Raw genomic sequence first — 20719 nt, forward strand, 5'->3', positions numbered from 1 at the left:
CTGCTTGAGATTGCTCTCTGCTTGGGATAACTCTTGAGATAGATAGCTCACTAGACAGCTCTTGGGTTTTCCAACCAAAGTCAGGAAACCTACCCCCATCCCCCAAATCTAAAAGAGCTATGTTAGCTTTTTAGGTAAGCCTTGGGTTCTTGTTTTTTGTTTTTAAGATTTATTTATTTATTTATTATTTGAAAGTACACTGTAGCTATCTTCAGACACACCAGAAGAGGGCGTCAGATCTCATTAGGGATGGCTGTAAGCCACGATGTGGTTGCTGGAATTTGAACTCAGGACGTTTGGAAGAACAGTCAATGCTCTTAAGCACTGAGCCGTCTCTCCAGTCCCAAGTCTTGGGTTTTTTGATCAAAGTCAGAAAGCCCTCCAGAAAAAAAAAAAAAAATCTCAGAGAGCTATGTTAGCTTTCCAAGTAGCTCTCTCTAGGTAGCTCTGTCTTGCAGACCACAGTCCAGTCTTTTATTTACATATCAATTCAGTCATTTATCCAAGGGTCCCTTTTGCTTATACCATTAATAATCACTTTATGACCTTAGCCTCTTGATTCTTAGGACAAGCAAGGACATTTTATCTATCTATCTATTTATTTATTTATTTTAGCATAGCAAATGAACTCAAGAGATCTACCTGCCTTTGTAAGCACAAACAATGAGTTTAGCTGGGTGGAATCTTCTTGCCCTGAGATCACCACTCCCTAAATCTCTTTCTCCTTTCTAACTAATATCTTTCTGACAAACTGACTCATTAGCACAGCTGCCTTTGTTCTTTTAGGTCCATAAAACCCCTCATATATGTAACTCATATTGCATCCTTCTATTTTGAATGGTTGAGATATCCTTTAAAGGACAGCTCTTACACTGATTTATGGAATCTTGAACTCATGTTTTCAAAGTTCTTTCCCACAGCCTTAAAGGCTGTCCTGAAGTTCTCAGCATCACAGAGACACATTCTCATTTCTCAGGATCATGGAGTCCTCAACCTTGGCAAAGAGGACATTCCCCCTGAAAGAAGAAACATAAAGTAAAATATGTACATTATTATACAAAAAGCCTTATGCCTAGCAACTGTCAACACTTATGGAGGGCCACACCCTGTTGGCTTTGCTCCAGGGGTAGGAACCCTATCATGCTGTTCCTTCCGTGGCTATGCAGGACAGGGCAAGGAAGAACAGATGAATTCAGATTCTCCATGTTTCCAGAAGGAATTAGACTCCTCTTAGCAACATGAGCAATGAATGGGAAGCAGGCAGGTAGAAGTGTTGTGTTTGAATGTAGGAAGTGGAATAGGGATCATAAGTTTAATCAGTCTTTTCTAAGCTCTCGTTTGGTGTCAAATAGAAGGATGAAGTTCTTGTCTTCACATTATAGACCTTGCTAGGGTCCGAGCTTTGGCCTACAGCAGCACTGAGATAACAAGCCTCTTGTCCTCAATAGGCCACTTAGAGAGACAAACTACGGTCTATGGAGAAGGGAAGCAGAGGAGAGTGATGTTTTCAGTGTGTGCACACTGGGAAGAGAACAAATAAAGAGGCCCAGTGAAACCATTCTCTCTCAGTCTGCCTTTGGAGTTCTGGTGTGAGATTTGGATTTAACTACTTGAAGACAAGAGGTATCCACGACCAAGTAGCCCTGGTCAAGGTGTCTCTGCTCAACACTCACCCATCCTTGTCTCAACACCAATCTGTCCTGCAAGGTGGTCCCATTAGCTTGCTTTTAGAAAGAGCTCAAAAAAAGCAGAGCAGTGGTCTTGCCTTTAATCAGAGGGGAGCAGAGGCAGGTGGATCTCTTTGTTAGAGATCAGCCTGGTCTACAGACGGTCTCTGGACCTCAAAAACAAACAAACATCCGTAGCGGGGCAGGCCTATAAAGCCAACACTCAGAAGGCTAAGGTAGGAGGGCTGTGAGTACAAGGCCAGCCTGGACTATGTGGCAAGACCCCATTTGCCAACAAAAATGGGATTAATATTTCTTCAGGGAGATTGGCATTTGGCCTAGAGATAATGAAATCCGGTGGTGAGCGTGTGTGCAGAATGCTTACTGACAGCAATCGCGGATAACCCCTTCTGTTTAATAAGTGCTCTGATCTTGCCGCCGGAAAAAAAAAAAGTGCTTGTTCTTATTACCATTAGATTAGAGCCACTGTGACAAAGCCTGAGATGCTGGGGCGTGTGTGTGTGTGTGTGTGTGTGGAAGAGAGGTGTCCTAGAATAGGAACTCGAAAGTTCCCACTAGTGTAGTAGAACGCGCACAGGACACGCAGGCGCACACACACCCCGCGTGCACTCAGTCAAAGGCGGCGGGAAGTTGGTCTTAGGAGCAGGAACTGAGCAGCGTGAAGCCCGATTGGAGCCCACGGGCCAATAAACAGACGTCTCATTGGCGAAGCGCGCGCAGGCGCGACTCCCCAGCTTGACATTGGGCCTTTCACGCGGATGGGGGCGTGGCCCCAGGGCTCCGCCCCTCGCCTCGGCCCAGCCTCGGGGTCCCGGGCGGAGGGTTCCACTGTCCGAGGGGTCCGCACCTCTGTGCTCCTCCACGGTCCCGGCTGCGCGGATCCGGGATGCGCCGCGCCTGCTGCGGGTCCTCATTATGGAGCCCAAACGCCTGGAGATTCCCGGCAGCGTCCTGGATGATCTCTGCAGGTACTAGCGGTTCACCTTCGCCTCCGGGGTCCCTCAGCCTCGGGCGGCCCCGACCTCTCTTCTCCCTCCCCCTCTCCTCAGTTCGGCTTGGCTCCTCAACTTCGGTTCTCCTTACCTGTTCCCGGGTTCCACTATCCGCCCCAGCCTCGGCTCTCCACCAGACCTGGGTCTCAGCACTGAGCCCGGGCCTCGGCTCGCCCTCCCTGTCCCCGTTCCCCACTTTTCGCCCTGGCCTTGATTCTCCATCCCGGGTTACCGCTTTGAGTCCTCGGCCTCAGCTCTCCTGCATTCCTGGGTCCCGGTTTGCGCCCCTGGTCTCAGCTTTTGCCTCTTCCCCGGTCCTTTTGCGCCCCCAGCCTCTATTCTTCCCCATTCCTGGGTCTGGCCTCTCTCTTCCCGGGTCCCTGGTCCTTTGCAGTCCCGGCCTCGGCTCTGCACATCTTTTAGTCCCGCTTTCCCGTCCCACTCGCCGGTGTCCGACGCCCATTCAGTTCCCAAAGTCTTTCAGTTTCTGTTTCTCTTACTCCACCGTGGAGCACGGGAATACCTCATTTCCACTTCAGCAATTCTGCTTTTCCTGCAAGTGAATCCCCTTTGCCCAAACCTGAATTCCCTAATGGATTTCTGCCCAATTCTCTCCTTGAAGTGTGTAGGGCTTTTTGTTTTGTTTTGTTTGCCTGCCTCTAACTTTAACCTGTGGCTTTCTTCCTCCTCCCGGCGTCTTTTCTCCACATAGGTAGAATCCACTGTTTGAGTTTCAGTTATATGAATGATCTCAGGTACCTGGATCTAAACAGGGAGCAATTTTCAAGCTTAAACTTTCTAATCTGCATGTTCGCCCGTGGTCTTTTCTGTAAAGAGTTAATTATTCTTTCCAGAGTTTCCCCGGATTTATCTTTGGGAACGAGAGGAAAAAAATCCAAGAGTTCTTCCCTTTAATCTCCTGATTCTCCCACTTGTAAGGAAATATTCACCCTTGGGTCTTCACAGGAGTGAATTTCTGCGTTCTTGTCAACAGTAATTGCAGCCAGCCAAAAACATTCATGATACGTGCTTCTTTGTAGAAATAAAGTTCCGGGTACATTGTTAGGAAGTCGTTGCTGGTGCATTTGGACTGTGAAATATTAAGATTGTGAATGCTGGTTCTGTATTGACTTCTAGTCACCGAACTCTGTGCTTAAAAAAGAAACTCGGTGTTTTCCACATTCAAGCTGTTTGCCTTTTTTATTTTTTAAATATTTGTTTCATTTCTAATTATTGGAGGCAGGGGACATGTATGTAGGTATCTTGAGGTCAAAAGAGGATGTCTGATACCTGATATTAGAGTCCCTGGAAGTGGGTGCTAAACCTGAGTGTTTTTTTTTAGAGCCCCAGGCACTCTGAGTCATTTTAAGGAGCGAAATATGCGTGTGAAGTTTTTACTGGTGTTCCCCTCACGTTTATTGAAACAACTCTTTAACAGATATGAGGATTAATTTATATAGGGACACATCCTAATTTTTGAAAATCTAGGTTTGAAATCTTCCTTTCCTCTACACCATGTGAGTGTAATGAAAAGTCGAGTCAAGCACTTTAACGTTACACACAGAGTACATACATAGGCTAACTGCATATTTAATAAGCTCTTAGTACTTACTGTTCTCCCAGCACCTGAATGGTGGTTCGCAACTGTCCAGAACTCCAGTTTAAGGTTATCTGATTTCCTTTTCTGAATGCTCTGGGCAGCAGGCATGCACATGGTACACATAATACATACATGCAAGCAAAACCACTTACACACATAATTTTTAAGTCTGATTAAAAAAAAAAAGATTTAACCTTGTAATTCTTTGGGGTTGGAAATTACACTCTTGACTATGGTAGATTAACATGAATCTATGAAAGTTACAAGGAATTTATCTTCTGTGTTCCCAAATTTGATAAGAAAACAACTCAGTGCATATATATGGGTAAATCACTAGAAGAATTTGAGACTACAATTTTCATTTTCTTTATGTTTTCCAGTTTTTTGTTTGTTTCCACAGATGCAAGTTTTATAGTTAGGAAAAAGTCAAGGAGTTTGGGAAACTGATTGAAGATGTGTGAGTTAATAAGGATGCAAGTTAAAAGGCAGAAAAGGAGCAGATGACCTTCCACTTTTTTTACAGACATCTGCAGCTAGTCTTCCTAGGAGTTTTCAGGCTAGTCTCTTATTACCTGGGATTTCGTCATTTGAAGAAGTGATGTCAGCTGTTGTGATTGTATCGTCGCTCTGTTCACAGAATAATTACATCCTATGGTGCAGACAGCATGTTAAGCAGCTAATAAGTTAAAGTGGTTGGTCCCGGTGAATGTTGAAGCTGCTTCCTTACGTTGCATCTTGTTATAAACTGATCTTTTTAGCAGAGTGTGGTCTGTTCAGCTGAAGGGCTCGATGCTTGCTAAACTAGTTACTAACCCAGCTGACCATTTCCTTATACTGCAGTTGTTAAAAGTAACAGTTTTCAAGTTGACGTTTGTCTCTCTCGATTGATTTGTTTGTGGTTTTGTTTTCTAAAAAAAATTCAAGCTCTAAAAACATGATCACTAGAGGAAGTGGTACTCCCTGCGCATGTGTGAACAGCTCTGTAGCTCTGTGATGTTGCTGCTGTGTTTGTACCATGCTGGCCTAGCTGTCTCCCCAGCCCTCCGGTCTACTTTGTTGCATGCATTTGATTTTGGTTCTCTAGTACAGCGCTTCTCAACCCTCCCAATTCTGCAGCCCTTCAACACAGTTCCCTGTGTTGTGGTGACTCCCAACAGTGAATTATCTTGTTCCTATTTCATAAGTGTAATTTTACTACTGTTAGAATCATGATGTGAACATCTGATTTGTGACCCCAAAGGGGTTGCAACCCACATATTGAGAACTGCTGCCCAGCACATCTGCGCCTCCAATGTGTCCACAGTTGGGGTTTCCCCCAATCCCTCTACCCCCACCCCACTTGTTTCCTGAGCACATCTAAACCTCAGTTATGGTATGTACTCTGTGGAATCTGTTTTTCCTATAAACTTCCCATTTTGCTGAGAGAGGACTGTGTGCAAAAGGTGTGAGGCTAAGACAGTTATCATTCCAAAACAGACACAGATTTCTTTTTTTTTTTTTAATTCAAGAAAATTATACTGCAGAAACAGAAATTGAATACAGAAGTTCTTAGAGAAATCCCCCCAAAAGGGAATCAGAATTCTTTTGTAATAGTTAACCTTGGGCGTGCTGTTTATGTGATATCCATATCTAGGTGGGTCCTTGGATATTTTACTATATTATTGAGTAGTCGACAAAAGGTTTTGAGATAGGGTGTCGTGTGCTGGGCTGAGATAGGGTGTCATGTGTGCTTGGCTCATCTCCCACTTCATGACATAGAGTGCCATGTGTGCTAGGTTGGCCTTCGACGTTATATAGCTAAAGATGGTGCTTGTATTCCTTATCCTGCTGCTTCTGCCTCGTTGGCATATGTGCTACCCTGCCTCATTTATTTAGTAGTAAATTTTATAGCATTAGTTGTCTTTCTTGTGACTGGCCATCTGGAATAAGGTATCATAGGTCCTTACAAGTTAGATTCTAGATGCTTTTATAAGACTGTCACAAGCCAGTCTCCAGGTAGTCAAGGACTGACTGTTAAAAGGTAGGAAATTTTATATATACACACACACACACACACACACACACACACACACACACAGAGAGAGAGAGAGAGAGAGAGAGAGAGAGACAGACAGACAGANAGAGAGAGAGAGAGAGAGAGAGAGAGAGAGACAGACAGACAGACAGACAGACAGAGACAGAGTCTGGAATTGAATTCTTATTTAGAACTTTGTCACAGTTGTTAAAAGTGCATGCCTGTGAGATCTACATGATTACTTAGAATTGAGGATGTTTTGTTTTCTCGTAACAGGAGAGTGAAGTTTTATGATGTACAAGTGCCCTTGGGAAGGGAGACCTTTCTCATGGCAGGTGAATGGCCTTAATGTAAATGAGAGCCTAGCTTAGGAGCCCACCAAGTAACAAGACTGTATTCTCAGCTCTGGGTGTGAAAGCACAATAGCATTTGTTTATTATCAGCAATAAGAACGTTAAGGAGTGATAGGTCCAGGGCCTTTGGAGAAGATGTAGAGGAGTTAGCTGTGTGTATGGGTTGAAAGTAGGGGTTCTTTATAAGAACACTTCATAAAGATAGCTAGCCACAATGGCAAAAGTGGGCGAGGGAGGGCCTGGAGAGATGGCTCGGTGGGTAAGAGCACTTACTGCCCTTTCAGAAAACTCGGGTTAAATTCTCAGTTCCACATGGCCACTAACAACTATCTGTAACTTGAGTTCCAGAGAATCCGATGCCATCTCCTGGCATCTGTGAGCATTGCATGAATGTTCGCAGGCATCCGTGCAGGCAAAGTGCCTGACCGCACGGAAAACTACCAAATTTCAGGAGTCCATTGCCTAGCCCACCAGTAGGAGACTGTATCAAGAAATAAGGTAGAAAGCTGGGTGTGATGGTGCACATCTTTAGTCCCAGCATTTGGGAGGCAGAGGCCAGCCTGATCTACATGGTAAGTTCTAGGACAGCCAGAGTTACATAGGGAGACCCTGTCTCACAACAAAACAGAAAGAAGGTGACACTTGATGTCAACCTCTGCCCTGCCCACACGCCTGTGCACGTCACACATATACAGAATCCTATAACATGGCTTTAGGAAGGCGGGTAGGAAGTATGATAGTGATTGTGAAGGTGAGAGGGGAAACAAACCACGCCCGGTAGGCTAGCCCAGTGATGTTTGAGATGAATGGTGACCTTTGGTCCAGAGCAGTCTTTAAGAAGTTTCCTGAGGGAGCATGCTGAAGATGAATGTCCTACACTGGGTTGGGTCTTAGAGAATGCTTAGGGAATGAGAGATGAAAGCTTGTAAAATTCTACCACAGGATTCAGAAAGATGGGACAATGGATCCTGGCTACTCACTGGGGTCTAGAGGTAACAGAAGCTACAAGTTTACCTAGGTCTGGCCAGAAGAGAAGGCGGAGATCCCCAGAGGCTCCTGGTGTTTGGCAGTTTGCAAGTTTCTGGGGGCGGGGCCCTGCCCCAGATGGTCATAGGCTCTGTTGCTTCACTGCAGTGGGACACATGTGCAGGCCTTGATAAAATCCAGTCTACACAGGTTCCAGTGGGCTTTTACCCTCTGAAAAGGGTTTAAATTAAACTAATTCTCCATATTAATGTGAGGTAGGAACCTCCAAAAGGTGGTCAGTCTTGGTTCTGTACGTATCCCAGTGGCCTCGATTGCCTGTGACAGAGCATACTCAAGATAGTGTGAGCTGGAAGGTCTGACTTAAGCCCACTGAGAAGGACTTTTAAGGGGCAGAAGTGGGTTTGACAGTAATGTGGCATCTGAGAAGTGTGGACTAAGACTGTTAGTCTCAAGTGGGAGTTCAGTGAGAGATCTCTTAGGAGTTGGAGTGGCCCTTCCAGTCATCTTAGCTGACAGAGGATAGCAGAGGCTCTGGAGGGAAAGTTAGCTTTTGAGTTTTATTCACTCCCTGAGTGAAATGAACATGAAAGGCCAGGCTACTACCAGACTGTAGTGATCTGGGAAGCTAAGCAAGGAATGGTGTGTCCCTGAGAACAGTTGTTACCTCTGAGGCCCCTTAATTTTACTGGTGAATGCCTCTATCCCTCTGGTGATGGCACACAAGAGAGGCGTGTAACTGAGACTCTTGCTAGTCTCCCCCCACAGTAAGCAGAAGATTCTCAAGACTGACCTGACAACAGGTAGGACCAGCTTTAGAAATGATTGTCAAAGCCTGAAGAATGTGCCTGTGAGGAGAGACTCAGAGTTTGAAGTGACATTGGCTTCCAGTGTGTGACTTGATGAAATGTTAAGGCCCTTCCATTGGTAAGATTGGGCTTTGAAACCATCCCCCTGAGTGGTCATGAAGCTTTGATCTAAGGGGTATATTGTGGGCCCAGGATTGGGAACTGAGGCAGCAGGGAATGGAAGTCCAGCTGCCTGTTGATCTGTTTGGGTGCTATCTTGTGACGTGGGGGTATTTTGATGGGACTTGTCATGAATAGTAGTAGCTCCTTGGGTTGGAAGCTAGGAGGCTTCTAGTAGAACTAAAAATTTCATAGGCATATGTTTTTGTTCTTGATTTTCTTATAATTTATTAGAAGAAATTTATAGCAATTTACAGAAGAAATTTGACTTCTTTGATTTACTGTTCCACAGGGGTAATCATTTATGATGGATTGGATGTGGCAGGTGGTAGGCAGGTGAGAGAGCTAACTTGAAATGGCACAGCCTGCTCCCAGTGACATACTTCTTCCAGCAAGGTCACACCAAATCTCCTTAAACCGTGCCAACAAAGACCACGTATTAAATATCTGAACCCACGGAGGACATTTTCATTCAGACCACCATAGCACATTTAATCATCACATTTAGGGCAGGGAGTGGTCCGTTTCCCTTCAGATGGCTGAATGCTCCTGTTCAGGTAAAGATCACAAGCTAAATTATGTAAATATTGTCATTCCAGCTCCAGCTGGAAACCCTGGTGAGAGCAATTAGTTCTGCCTTTGAGGCTTCTGTGGATTTACCCGGAGGCTCCTGTGGCCTATGCTTACCTGAGGCTGACTGTCACACACCCTGAAGATTTGCACCCTCTATCTGGGAACATGGAAAACCATGTGGATCGGATCTAGCCCCACAGGTAGGGCCTTAACCTCCACGCGGGCTGCTTCAGAGAGACTTTGGGGTTAGGGTGTAGGACTAAGGTGGCAGAGTTTAAAGTTTAGCAGAGTTTTGTAATCTGCTCTACATGAAAGAGTCTGGAACTTGTCTGCTCTGTTACCTGAGACCTAGTGCAGGGCCGATAGGAACGGAAAGCTTAACTTCAGGGTCTTCAGTGATAACATGGAAACCATCATTCTCTGTCCAGGGCTTAGAGGCTTTCCACCAAGAGCAACAGTTATTTGAACCAAGGCAGGGCGATTCTCCCATGCCCCCAGATGTAAATAACTTGAAAAACAACTGGATTCTTGGGCCCCCAAATTCACAGCACTGAGTTAAAATTCTTGCCACCACTTCTTTAACTCTGTACATAGAAGAAAGGGTTTAGTAAGAATATAAAGAGCCAGTGTTGGGGTGAGTCCACATCATTTCAGAGATTATATCTAATGGCTCCTTCTCTGATCTCCTCTAGGTCTCATAGCGGAGTCTATCCATTAGTCTGAACTGAACATTGCCGAATTCTTGAAAATTGTGCCAGACCTAAAAAGGTCTTTAATGGTTTTGTGAATGAGGTCCCCCTAGTTAAAATGAGATCCTTGTGGTACTAGAAAGGTTCCTTGTGTGCGAGAGTAGTCTAATTCCTGGAAGCTGCACCTCTTACAGAGAAGATTGGAGCCTGTTGAGAAACCTTATAGTTACAGAAGGCCCGTTTTTGAAGAATCAGACACTGTTTTGCTCTCATGTGGGTATGTCAGGGCTACAGATGGATTGCTCATCTTTGGGAGGACAGTCAGATCTTTTCCTAAAGGTGGGGGCCGTTCCTAAAGCTAAAGCTCTAGTATGCTGCCAAGCAATCTGAGCATGAAGAGATCCTGAGATTTGGAGGAAGCCAAGAACTTAGTCTGGGAATACAAATGAATACTTTCTTTAGGTCACAGTCTGGAGGGCATTGTCTGGAAGAGGGAGTAAGAATTGAGAACTGTGGTATAGATTAGGAGCACAGTCACATTTGTGGCCCTCGGACTGTTCTGTGGGGGCTGTCTGGTTTTACTGTAGAAATAGAAGTGTTTATGAGGAGCATTATATGGGTGCAGTGGTCCAGGAGCCAGGAATTTATTGACAAGGTGTTATAAGCTTTCCTGTACTTCGCACACTAAATGACCTTGGAGCCTTCAAGAGTTAGGGCAGTTGTAGTGGGGGTGGCTATTACTGAGTGTGTAGGAATGGCCATATCCCTGACGTGGGAGGGAATTTGTTTGGATGAGGTAGAATCTCTATTAGAGACTATGGTAAGGGTCTTTAATCATACAACTCTCAAAGTTTCCCAGTTATTTCAGCCTTTGAGGACCATGTCTAATAAAATGAAAACTATATGGAGAGAACTCTGGAGTCTCAAGGCTTAAGTGAACTGGAACTTTAGACATGATGTTTCTACCTAGGAGAAACGTGGGTTAGGCTCAGAAAGCATGACGTGAAACCGTGGTTGTTTTCCATACAGTTAAGTGAGAAGACTTGGCATCAGTACCAGTAAAGATACTGGAGACCAGAAGGTGGTCAGAGCGGGAAACTCACTTCTGTGCCCATAAGGGATGTAACTGTGGTCCCATACTTAGGGCTACTTATGACTCAGAATACACAAGAGTCTATGTAGCCTCAGGATCCCTTCAGTCTTCAAAAGGAGGAAGAACTCTTCCCAAATTGGGTTCCACATACTCCAGGAACCAAGTTAGAGGCTTTTTGTCCTTTCTCTGGTTTAACTGCAGTGTAGCATAAGGTCCTTGGATGGAAGCTGGCCTTCTACAATGAGGAAGAGAGGGACAGTCTCAATTCCCATGGTTTTCCACTTTGCCAGTTGAACATGGCTCCAGGGAAAACTTAGACCTCAGCAGCTTTGAGTATCCCTGGCTGAATGCCCTGCCTGAGTGCAGCAGTGGCAGAAGAGGGTCCTTCATCTGAAGCTGTTAGTTATCTTACCTGGTGGCTAGGCCAGGCGAGAATGGCAGGAAATGTGGAGTTGCTTCTGTTGTCCAGTGAGCTAGCTGCTTAACTCTGTGTGCCTCCCAGTTTGGCCTTTCTGACTCTCAAAGTTTCAAAGTCATTTCAGCCTTTGGAAGCCATGTCTAATCAAGTGAAAAGAGAAGTCAGGCCCTGGTCTAATGCATGAAGCTTTGTCAGGTATCCAGAGAGCCTTGGCATGTAAGATGTACAGCCAGCGTAGTTTGGCCTCCTACTTGGTCCAGATGTCAGCATGGTTTCAGCCAACCTAAAATACCAAAGAGCGTTAGTCTCAGGAGCTTCCTGTGTTGACTTCCACAGTCTGTGGTAGTTAACAGTTGTGATAACTGCAATTTTCATTCTCTGATAATCTCTTAGTGACTCATTACTCCAATTTTCCTATATTACTAGCTTCATTTGATTAATGGTCCTCACATCAGATACAGCAAAGGAGGTGCAAGGCTCTTCAGCTCAGGACTTTTGCTATGTGTAACGTGGTTATGATGATGATCTTGCCAGACTAGGTCAGAAGCCACTGAACCCTTCAGTGTCTCTAATGAAGCACCAGGGGAAAGGAAGCATCCTGGCTAAACAGACCTAGTTCAGAGTGTACTGGGGACAGGTCAGACATTGGAAAGAGGGCGTGTACTCAGACGGTGACAAGATTCCCATTAGCCAGCCACCTTATAAATGGAAAGGATGTTCTCTGAGGGATAGGGGATGGCTTTTAGTTATTTGCTAAATTCTCTGCATGAAGTTTCTGAGCAAACATGAGGTTGTATCTGGGTAAGGAGGAGCCGTTGGAAAGAGCATAGCAGTGGAGTAGATGGAGCGGTGGGAGTGAGCAGGGCTTTGCATGCTAAGGAGAGGTCATTGTTGACGCTCTAATGTGAATTTGTTGCTGTGAGTAAACCATCAAGTGGGAAGAAAGGTTTATTTTGCTCACAATGCAGTTATAGTCCATCATTTTGGGGAAGTTGAGACAAGAACTCAATCAGCCAATTTATCGCATCAACCATCAAGAGCCAAGAGAATAAACACAGCCTTGCTTGCTTCTTCTCAGTTTGCTTTCTTCACTCTTACCTAGTTCAGGGCCCAGCCTAGGGAATATTGTCACTTGTGGTGGGCTGGGCTAGTTAACAATCAAGGCATTCTCCCGCAGACATGTTTACAGGCCAGCTTGATTTCATCAGTTGAGGCTTTTTTCCCAGGTGGTTGGTTCTGGGTTGTCACATTGATAGTTGAAACCAGACATGCAGCTGTTGTACAGTGTTGCAGTAAATTTCTAACCCCAATAAGCCCGAGTAAAGAACACACAACTCAGTTATAATATTTATAAGCTGCACACCTCGACTGGGCAGATTTACCACTACACAGTTCTATTCCCCAGCTATGAGATCCCTTGCTACTTGCAGCTCCTCCAGGCCACGTGGTTCTGCTCTGTCTTCCTTCTACCTTCTCTTCCTGTCTTCCTCTGTTTTCTCTGTCTCCTCATTGCCCTCTCTTCCTCCTCCTCGCTCTCTAAAACCTTCAGCCCCACCTTTCCCTTCCAGTGCCCAATCACAGGCTCCAGCCTTTATTTAACCAGTTAAAATGGCGAGAAGGTTCATGTGAAATCAACCTGAGTATGTGATCCACTTCTCATCAGAGCAGCCACTCTTTAGCAAGCAGAGTTAGCATCAAGATACAAACACCACCACCACAGTACAGAGCGAGCAGAGAGGAGATGGGTTGGTGCACGAGAATCTAACCTAGTAAAGCCCGTGGTTTTCCTCTCACAGCCAAGAGCTGTGGTAAGGCCATGGAAGCTTGGTTGTAAATCCCAAATTATGGCCAGTGTGTGTGTGCGAATTTGTCACGTGTTGAAAGTGATGTTCCCAGAAGAAGGCAAAGTGACTTTGTCCTCCAAGTATCCTGTCTTGGTAAACCTTTCTACAAGGGCCCTGAAAGGTACCTTGTTCTCAAGCCTCTGAAAGATAGCAATTACAAGAGCAGTGATGACTGCTGATTGCACAGTGAGTCACAAAATTAGTTTTCTCATTGCTATGACAAAAGGAAGGATTGATTCTGCCTCAAAGTGTGCAGGTGTGTGAAGGTCCAGCCCAACATAGTAGGGCAGCATGAGGCTGGCCATGTTGCACCTGCAGCCCAAAAGCACGGTGCTAAATGCTGGTACTCATCTTGCTTTCTCTTGTTTATATTCAGTCTAGGATGGAGCTCCCCACTTAACCTAAATAGAACCAACATCACATGTGTGTTCAGAGCTTTGTCTCCATGGTAATTTTAGATTCTAGATAGCTAATGAGAGTTAACTATTGTGGTTACCCTAACCAAGGGAAGGTAGGTCTAAAACAGTGCACAAGTCCCATTGTCTCACAAGGGTCGTTCTTTTGTTACTGCCTGTGCCTCCTTTGCCCTGGCTGTGTGCAATACACTTAATTTTTTCTGCTCTGGTCTGAAGGGTGAATGCTTGTTAACTCTCATACAATGGGACTCTTGAGAACCCTGTATTCTGTTCCTCTTCTTGAGTCAATTGAAGTCTCTTCTGTACTTAAATCTAAAGTATATACTGTGTGTTCCATATTATATATACTAACCCTACTCTCTGTACTTATATCTAAAGGATATACTATCCATTACTTCTGATTAATTCACTAACTTTGCTTTACTCTGGCTAGTCATGAAGTTTTTTTCTGTGATATAGTCAAGGCCCCAACTCTTGAGTGGTGACCCATAGGGGGATGTCCTCAGGCCCAAGGCTGTGTCTGTTTTTAGCCCTCCAACCACTGAAGCTGTGACAGGAACTGATTGGAGAGACTGAGACAAGGACGATGATTGCAATTATCTGAGAGAAAAGACAGTACAGGAAGCAACCACAGGCTACCTTGGTGAGGTTCTAAATTGTATTTTCTGACTATAGTGTAAAGACAGCATGGTGATCTGTCAGAAGGGAACAGTCTTTTGAAGGTCTTTTATGTGGCTTTAGTTAGTGTCAAGGAGCATAAACTAGGTGAGAAGTAGGTTCATAGGCAAGGGGGGATGGGGGCTGAGGGAAGAATGAAGGAGTGACCTTTCTGTTTTAAAGCTGCTCTTGCCTGGCAGCATTGAGGTGAAAGTTCTAGAAGACTAACTAGTTAATGTATATTAGTTTACATATAAGGAGTGGCTTCAATATTTCCTCATTTCCTTATCACTGAAACTAGCCTTTGACAGTTTGGCTCTACTGTCTCCTGGTTTCTAGGAAGTTCAGAAAACAGTGTGATATAGGTTTGGTGCTTCCATTTCGTGTGTTCAGGGTGCTTAGTTGGGGACTTACAGAAGTTCAGCTGCAAACAGTGGTATCCTATAGCCTGTATTTTAGCACATCTTATGCAGACAGTCTCTACTGGGAGTATCACACGTGCATGCACACACAAGTTTAAGGGACATTTGTCAGTATCTGGAGATGGTTTCGTTGTAGCAGCTTGGCAGGTAGTATACTCAGAGTGTGGAAATGGTGCTGATGCTGAACACCCTACTGTGGCCGTGTGCAAGGCCGCCGGCCCCTCTTGCTAGAACTCCCTGCTTTGAGAGATCAACAGTTTATGCGCCAGAGGTGATGGCACACACCTTTAATCCCAGCACTCTGCAGGCAGAGGCAGGGAGGTGGAGCTCTTGAGTTTGAGGTCAGATTGATCCACAAAGCAAACCACAGGCCAACCTGGGCTACATGGTGAGACCCTGCCTCAAAAATAAAACAGAAGCAATGCTGCAAAGCAGGCAGTGTTTTGTTGAGAGAATGGGAAGAAGGAAGTGGCCGGGCTAGAACGGATGTAATGAGTTGATTCCTCTTGTGTTGTGGAAGCTGTTCTAGGCCCAAACCTAGAAAAGAGACAGCAGTTTGTTTCAGTTAGACAGGAAGGTGACTAGAACCAGGTCTAGTTTCTACAGTGCTCTTTTCCCTGTGCCACCTAGTGGCTAGTTTGGGGTTTGGCCAGCGATTTTTCTCAGTTCACTCAAAGATTATAACTGGCTGCTCCAAGTCGAATCTGAGCATGTGCAGGATAAACCTCAGTGCTCACACACTATTTTATGGGCCCATTTCCCTGGAATTTCCTCCCCTACTTGTGCAATCCCGGGCAGTTCTATGAGCTGAGCTTTGGAAGGAACTTATCCTGTCTGTCTGACTCTGTGACCTCAGAAGAGACTTCTGGAGCTTGCCCACCCACATCCCCAATTGCAGCAGGGTATACTGAGGCATGCAGACGTGTGACTTTGTTTTCATCTTGATCTTTTCCAAGCTTTCTCCTTCCACATGTATTTACTTTTCAGAAGAGTCATCTAAAATAAGTTATTCCATGTATTCTGTCCAGGTTCCATGGCTGTGTCTTAGGCAGGGATCAGAACAGGTAAATTACAACTGTCAGTATATTGTATACCGTCATTGGTATACAACGAGTTTGGATATTTCATGAGTTGAGAGAGCATAAACATGTTCAGAGAAGTCTAGTGCACCGGCATGGTGAAGATGGTGTTTCTGAGTCCCTGGGGATGCGACTCAAGTAGACCAGCAGAGGTGTGAAGGTGGATAGTATAAACAGGCACACTTCACGGGGCCTAAGAACAAGGTCTCCTTACACGGAAAGAAACTCTTGCAGCTCTACCAATCATTATCTCTTCATATTGATCTATCTCTCTTATGTTCGTGCTGTTGTTGGTTTATTTGGATGTGACACTTATGTTAAAATTTTATAATGTTTTCTTTCAATTTGATTTGAAATTTGAGAACAGAAATAAAAATTACATGGCATTTGTAGCAAATGAATAAGCAATATGACTAATTAGTTGAGTGGTACCTCTCTTTAATAAAAATGACCCAAAAGGCCAGAGCATTTACTTTATTTAGTTGAATTTGCTTCTAATGCTTGAAGGAAGGAGTTCCTAAAATGCTCAACTGAGAAAGAAGCAATTAGTGAATGTTTCACACCTGAGGGCACTCACGCTCAGATTTGTGTGTTCTAACCGTGTGCCTCACTGAAGACAGACAGCTCTCGTTGTCATCACCTCTATATATAGCTACTGTGTGCTCCTGTGTAGAAAGCACATAACACAAAGACTTTTTCCTCCTTTCTGGTGAGTTTAATACAGTCAATTTTGGGTTTTAGGAAGTATTTGGAAGTCAGTGTGGGTCAAAGCTCTGTGGCTACGCTCCTTGGGAAATCTAGTGTGTTGAAGAGAAACCATGGCACCTATTTCTTCCTCCCACATTGTCTCTTGTGTTGTTCATATCTGGGGACTACATGGATGCTAGGCACTTTTGCTGGATTATAATGATACTTGCGTATTCTTGGATTTCAGAAGAAATCCCAGTAGTTTCCTCACTTGCTTTAATTTGCTAGGAAGCTCTCAAGTTAATTTCTGCATTTGGGAACAGTAGTTATACAGTTCTTCAAACAATTCTCTACAAGTCCTCTGTTTTGAGCCAGTTTTATACCCGCAACCCTGCTGCCTCATCTCCCTAGTGGTGGGAGTACAGGCACTGCACTGCCACACCCAGTCCTCAACACTCTTCCCTGGGCTACTCTCATCTGATGCAATCAGAATTCGGTTACTCCGCTCTAGTGTCCCTGGTGGCGGCTGCTCTCAGTAGCATCCCCTCTACTGCCCCAATATTTTCCCAGTGAAGGACACACACACTCACCCTTCTCTTTAATACGCCTTAATCAGCTCAGTGACTGGGCCATTTCCAGACTTCAGGGTTGCTAGCGCCCCCCTCTGATACGCCCGAGTTATTACTTACTAAAATCTCTATTCCATCTTTGCTACTTTAGACTAAGTGGGGGGCGTGCTACTCTTCCCGGCTCTTACATGATTGGTACGATTTCTCTTCTGCTGTTTTCAAGCCTGGATCTTATCCTTTCTTGGCATGGCAATCCTTTTTCCTCACCACTCCACCCTTTCACCCCCTGAGTTTCTTGCCCAGGAATTCTAAAAGTCCCATTTCTGTCTCCCTGCCTAGTCATTGGTCAACTGCAACTTTAGTTATTGAACGAAGCCAACCGGGGACAGGGACCCTTGGCATCTTTATATGCAGATATACAAATTCCCATGTAATTTTGGGAACCCAATTAACATAATGTAAGTGATTAAACCAAATCCACAACACTGTTCCTGCTCTCCTGTCCTATTTGGTGGGTGGGGTAAGGAAGTAAATATGTTAAACTGTAATAGTTTGTAATTGTAATTTCTGGACATTTTTGTTTTTGGCAGCCGATTTATTTTGCATATTCCTAGTGAAGAAAGAGACAATGCAATCCGAGTGTGCTTCCAGATTGAACTTGCCCATTGGTTTTACTTGGATTTCTACATGCAGAACACACCAGGATTACCTCAGTGCGGGATAAGAGACTTTGCCAAAGCTGATATCCTTTTGTTGCTATAATGATTGTCTTTTATTGTTTCTTTTTTTTTAAATTTATTTCTTATTATTTACTTTATTTACATTTCAAATGCTATCCCAAAAATTCCCTACACCCCACCCCCGCCCCTGCTCCCCTACCCATCTTTCATTGTTTCTAATAAAATACTTTCGCACAAACTCCCCTTTTTGTTTTTCTTTGAGTGTCTGTAACTTCTGGATAACACGTAATGAAAGAGACAGGTGAGGCAGTTTCATTGTGCTCTAATTTTTCATAGCACTGAAGTGTATAGTGATGAGGAGTGAAAGAACTAGGCTATTTTGAGGACAGTTCTGATTTTTGCTCCACTCTTAGTATGTCATTAACATGTGATCAGATTGAAGAAGCCTTTCTTCCTCTATATGGTATAGCTTAGTCGTATGTAGTGGCTCATTCAGTTAATTTCAGCGCTTGTGACAGAGGCAGGTGGATCTCTGAGTTCCAGAAGGACAGCCAGGGCTACATAGGAATGCCCTGTCTCAAAAGTAAACAGAAATACAAAAATAGACAATTTGTTTTTTGTTTGTTTGGTTGGTTGGTTTTTTCGAGACAGGGTTTTTCTGTATAGCCCTGGCTGTCCTGAAACTCACTTTGTAGACCAGGCTGGCCTCGAACTCAGAAATCCACCTGCCTCTGCCTCCCAAGTGCTGAGGTTAAAGGCGTGTGCCACTACCACCCAGCTGACAGTTTGTTTTAATGTAATAGTTGTATAAAACTGTCTATATAGCGGGAAAAAAAAAAGAGTTGTTGAAGTGAATGTTCTTAGAATTTAGAAGTAAGATAGAAAGACTTAAACAAAGCATTTTAAAGGGAGATACAGTTTTCTGAATAGACAAAAGCAAGGAATGGGTAGACATGTGGAGTTGGAAAGTTCTGTAGAGTTCAAAAATAAAACTAGTTTGTGCCAAGCAGGGGATTCTTCTAGGGCCATATTGGAAGTGCATGGAAGAGCCTGTGGTGGTGTAGGGGCTCTTAAATCATGACTAGCGTGATTTAACTAATCAGTAGATCACTGTTCTTAGCCATTCACTGTGTGTTGAATGAATTTGTCCTCACAAGTTCAATGTGTTAGAGCAGTGCCTTAGAGCAGGTACAAATGACCCAAAATACCAAACTACTAAGTTCCTTGTTTCTTCCCACATCCATGGCCAGCGTTTGAACAGAGCCAATTGTTCATCATGTGAAAATGGTACCCAAGATGTGTTTGGTTGGTGACTTGAGCAGTAGACAAGCACTGGTCCTTAAGACAGGAGTAGGGTTCTGAGCCATGGTTATAGGGTCCAGAAAGCAGTCAAGATGCAGGACACTTGATTGAATAGATGTGTAGAAGTTGATGAAGAGTCCAAGGGAAAGAGGATCAGACTGAAGACTGCTTTTTGATAAAGGATTGGTGGCTGGTTCTGTACAGACCTTGCTGTTAGGAGTCATAAGCTAGCTGTGGAAATCTTTTGTTTTGGTCATCTTGTATAGACAGACTTACATACAGTTTTTCCAACGGCTGTGTATTCTTAGGTTTCTGACTAAATTTGTGTAAGTACATGTGAGTTTTAAACCAAAACCTTGATGCAGTTTTTCTCTTTACTCTTGTTATATGGAAAAGGAACCTTTATTGAGAAAGAACTCAGCTTCAGTAAATAACTAAATTGTTACTGTGTGCCAGGCATTTTGTAGTGAACAAGGTAGGCTTAACATTTGGGCTCCTGAGAGACAAAGGAAAATGCTCTCACAATTCAGGTTTGTGGAGTGCCCTAGTCAAGAGAACAGAAAAGAACCATTCCAGATTCAGTCCCAGGCCCTGAGATCCACCCCTAACTTGGCTGGTGAAGATATTAAATTTCTTGGCCTCACAGTTCCCGTCTTTATTTAGTAAATCAGTGAATGTTGCCTAATCAAAGAGTAAGTTTAGAAATCAGGCTTCTTGTACATGGTAATTGTTAGGATAGATCCACTATCTAGGGAAGAACCAATAAGTGTTAAGGATTGGAAGTTAGTCTACTTTAAAAACCATTTTGGAAGAAAAACTTCACAAAGTGAAAAAAGATGTTTTAGAGTAAGTGGAAAAGAATATGATGCTAACAAGTAACTCAGCTGAACTGTGGGGGTGTGGGGCTTGTTTGAAAAAGAAGCTGTATGTAGGTTTTCTTGGGAATGTTTCGTTTGTTTTCTTTGTGTTGGGTTTTTTTTTTTTTTTTGTTAAATTCTTTATCAGGACAGTGAGTCAACTTACAGAGAAGGGGAAAGAATGTTATGTTTTTGTTTTTCATTGGAATTTACAACAGAATTTTATTGACTGTATAGAATCAAACTTTTATCGAGAAGTGATTTTAGTATCTTGGTCTCTGAGGAACCGCACAGTTGTTCATGGTATGGCTAACATATCTGGAGTTATGGAATCATGGTGATTGGCTATGTGTTCGCCTTTCAGTTATGATGTCAGATGATTGACCTCTTTGGATTCGTAGAGGGTCTTTTTTACTTCTTACTCAACCATAAAACTAAACCTTAAAATCTGTAATAGAGCTCATAAAGTTATACTTATGAGATGAATTAAATATGACTTCATTTCGTCCACACCTCTTGTCATTGTTAGTGGTAGTACTGAGTTTCTGTAGAATCTTCCCTTTTCTTACCATTTTACTCTAAAATATCATTTATGTATTTGGCTTCTGCTGTTATTACCTGCAGACACTAAACTAGTGTTAGTCTCACCATGGGCTAAAATCGACTAATAGTATTCATGCGCTGTCATCTTACACAGTTGGAATACATTCGTGTCGCATGCTTGCAGAGTTAACCTCAGAGTAAAAACAGAATGAGCAAGTTTGTAAGGACCTGAGGACTATTGCAAAGGCCCTCAGGTTGAGAAGCTGTCAGAAGGTAATGGTTCTCCCCACG

General features: G+C 43.9%; 1 protein-coding gene across 2 annotated transcripts in view; it reads left to right on the forward strand.

Moving 5' to 3' along the window:
• Positions 1–2474: 2474 nt before the first annotated feature.
• The window catches only part of Dcp2 (decapping mRNA 2), a 56190-nt gene continuing 37945 nt past the window's right edge, over positions 2475–20719 (forward strand). The window contains exons 1-2 of one of the 2 annotated variants that reach the window (XM_021214532.2): positions 2475–2656; positions 17637–17788. In XM_021214532.2, the coding sequence (XP_021070191.1) occupies positions 2604–2656; positions 17637–17788 (205 nt within the window). In that variant the 5' untranslated portion in view covers positions 2475–2603. Of the gene's footprint in view, positions 2657–9192; positions 9373–17636; positions 17789–20719 lie in introns of those variants that run through there. The other variant, XM_029547056.1, reaches the window with a different exon arrangement.

The sequence above is a fragment of the Mus pahari genome, chromosome 15 (assembly GCF_900095145.1).
Source record: "Mus pahari chromosome 15, PAHARI_EIJ_v1.1, whole genome shotgun sequence".
Taxonomy (NCBI): domain Eukaryota; kingdom Metazoa; phylum Chordata; class Mammalia; order Rodentia; family Muridae; genus Mus; species Mus pahari.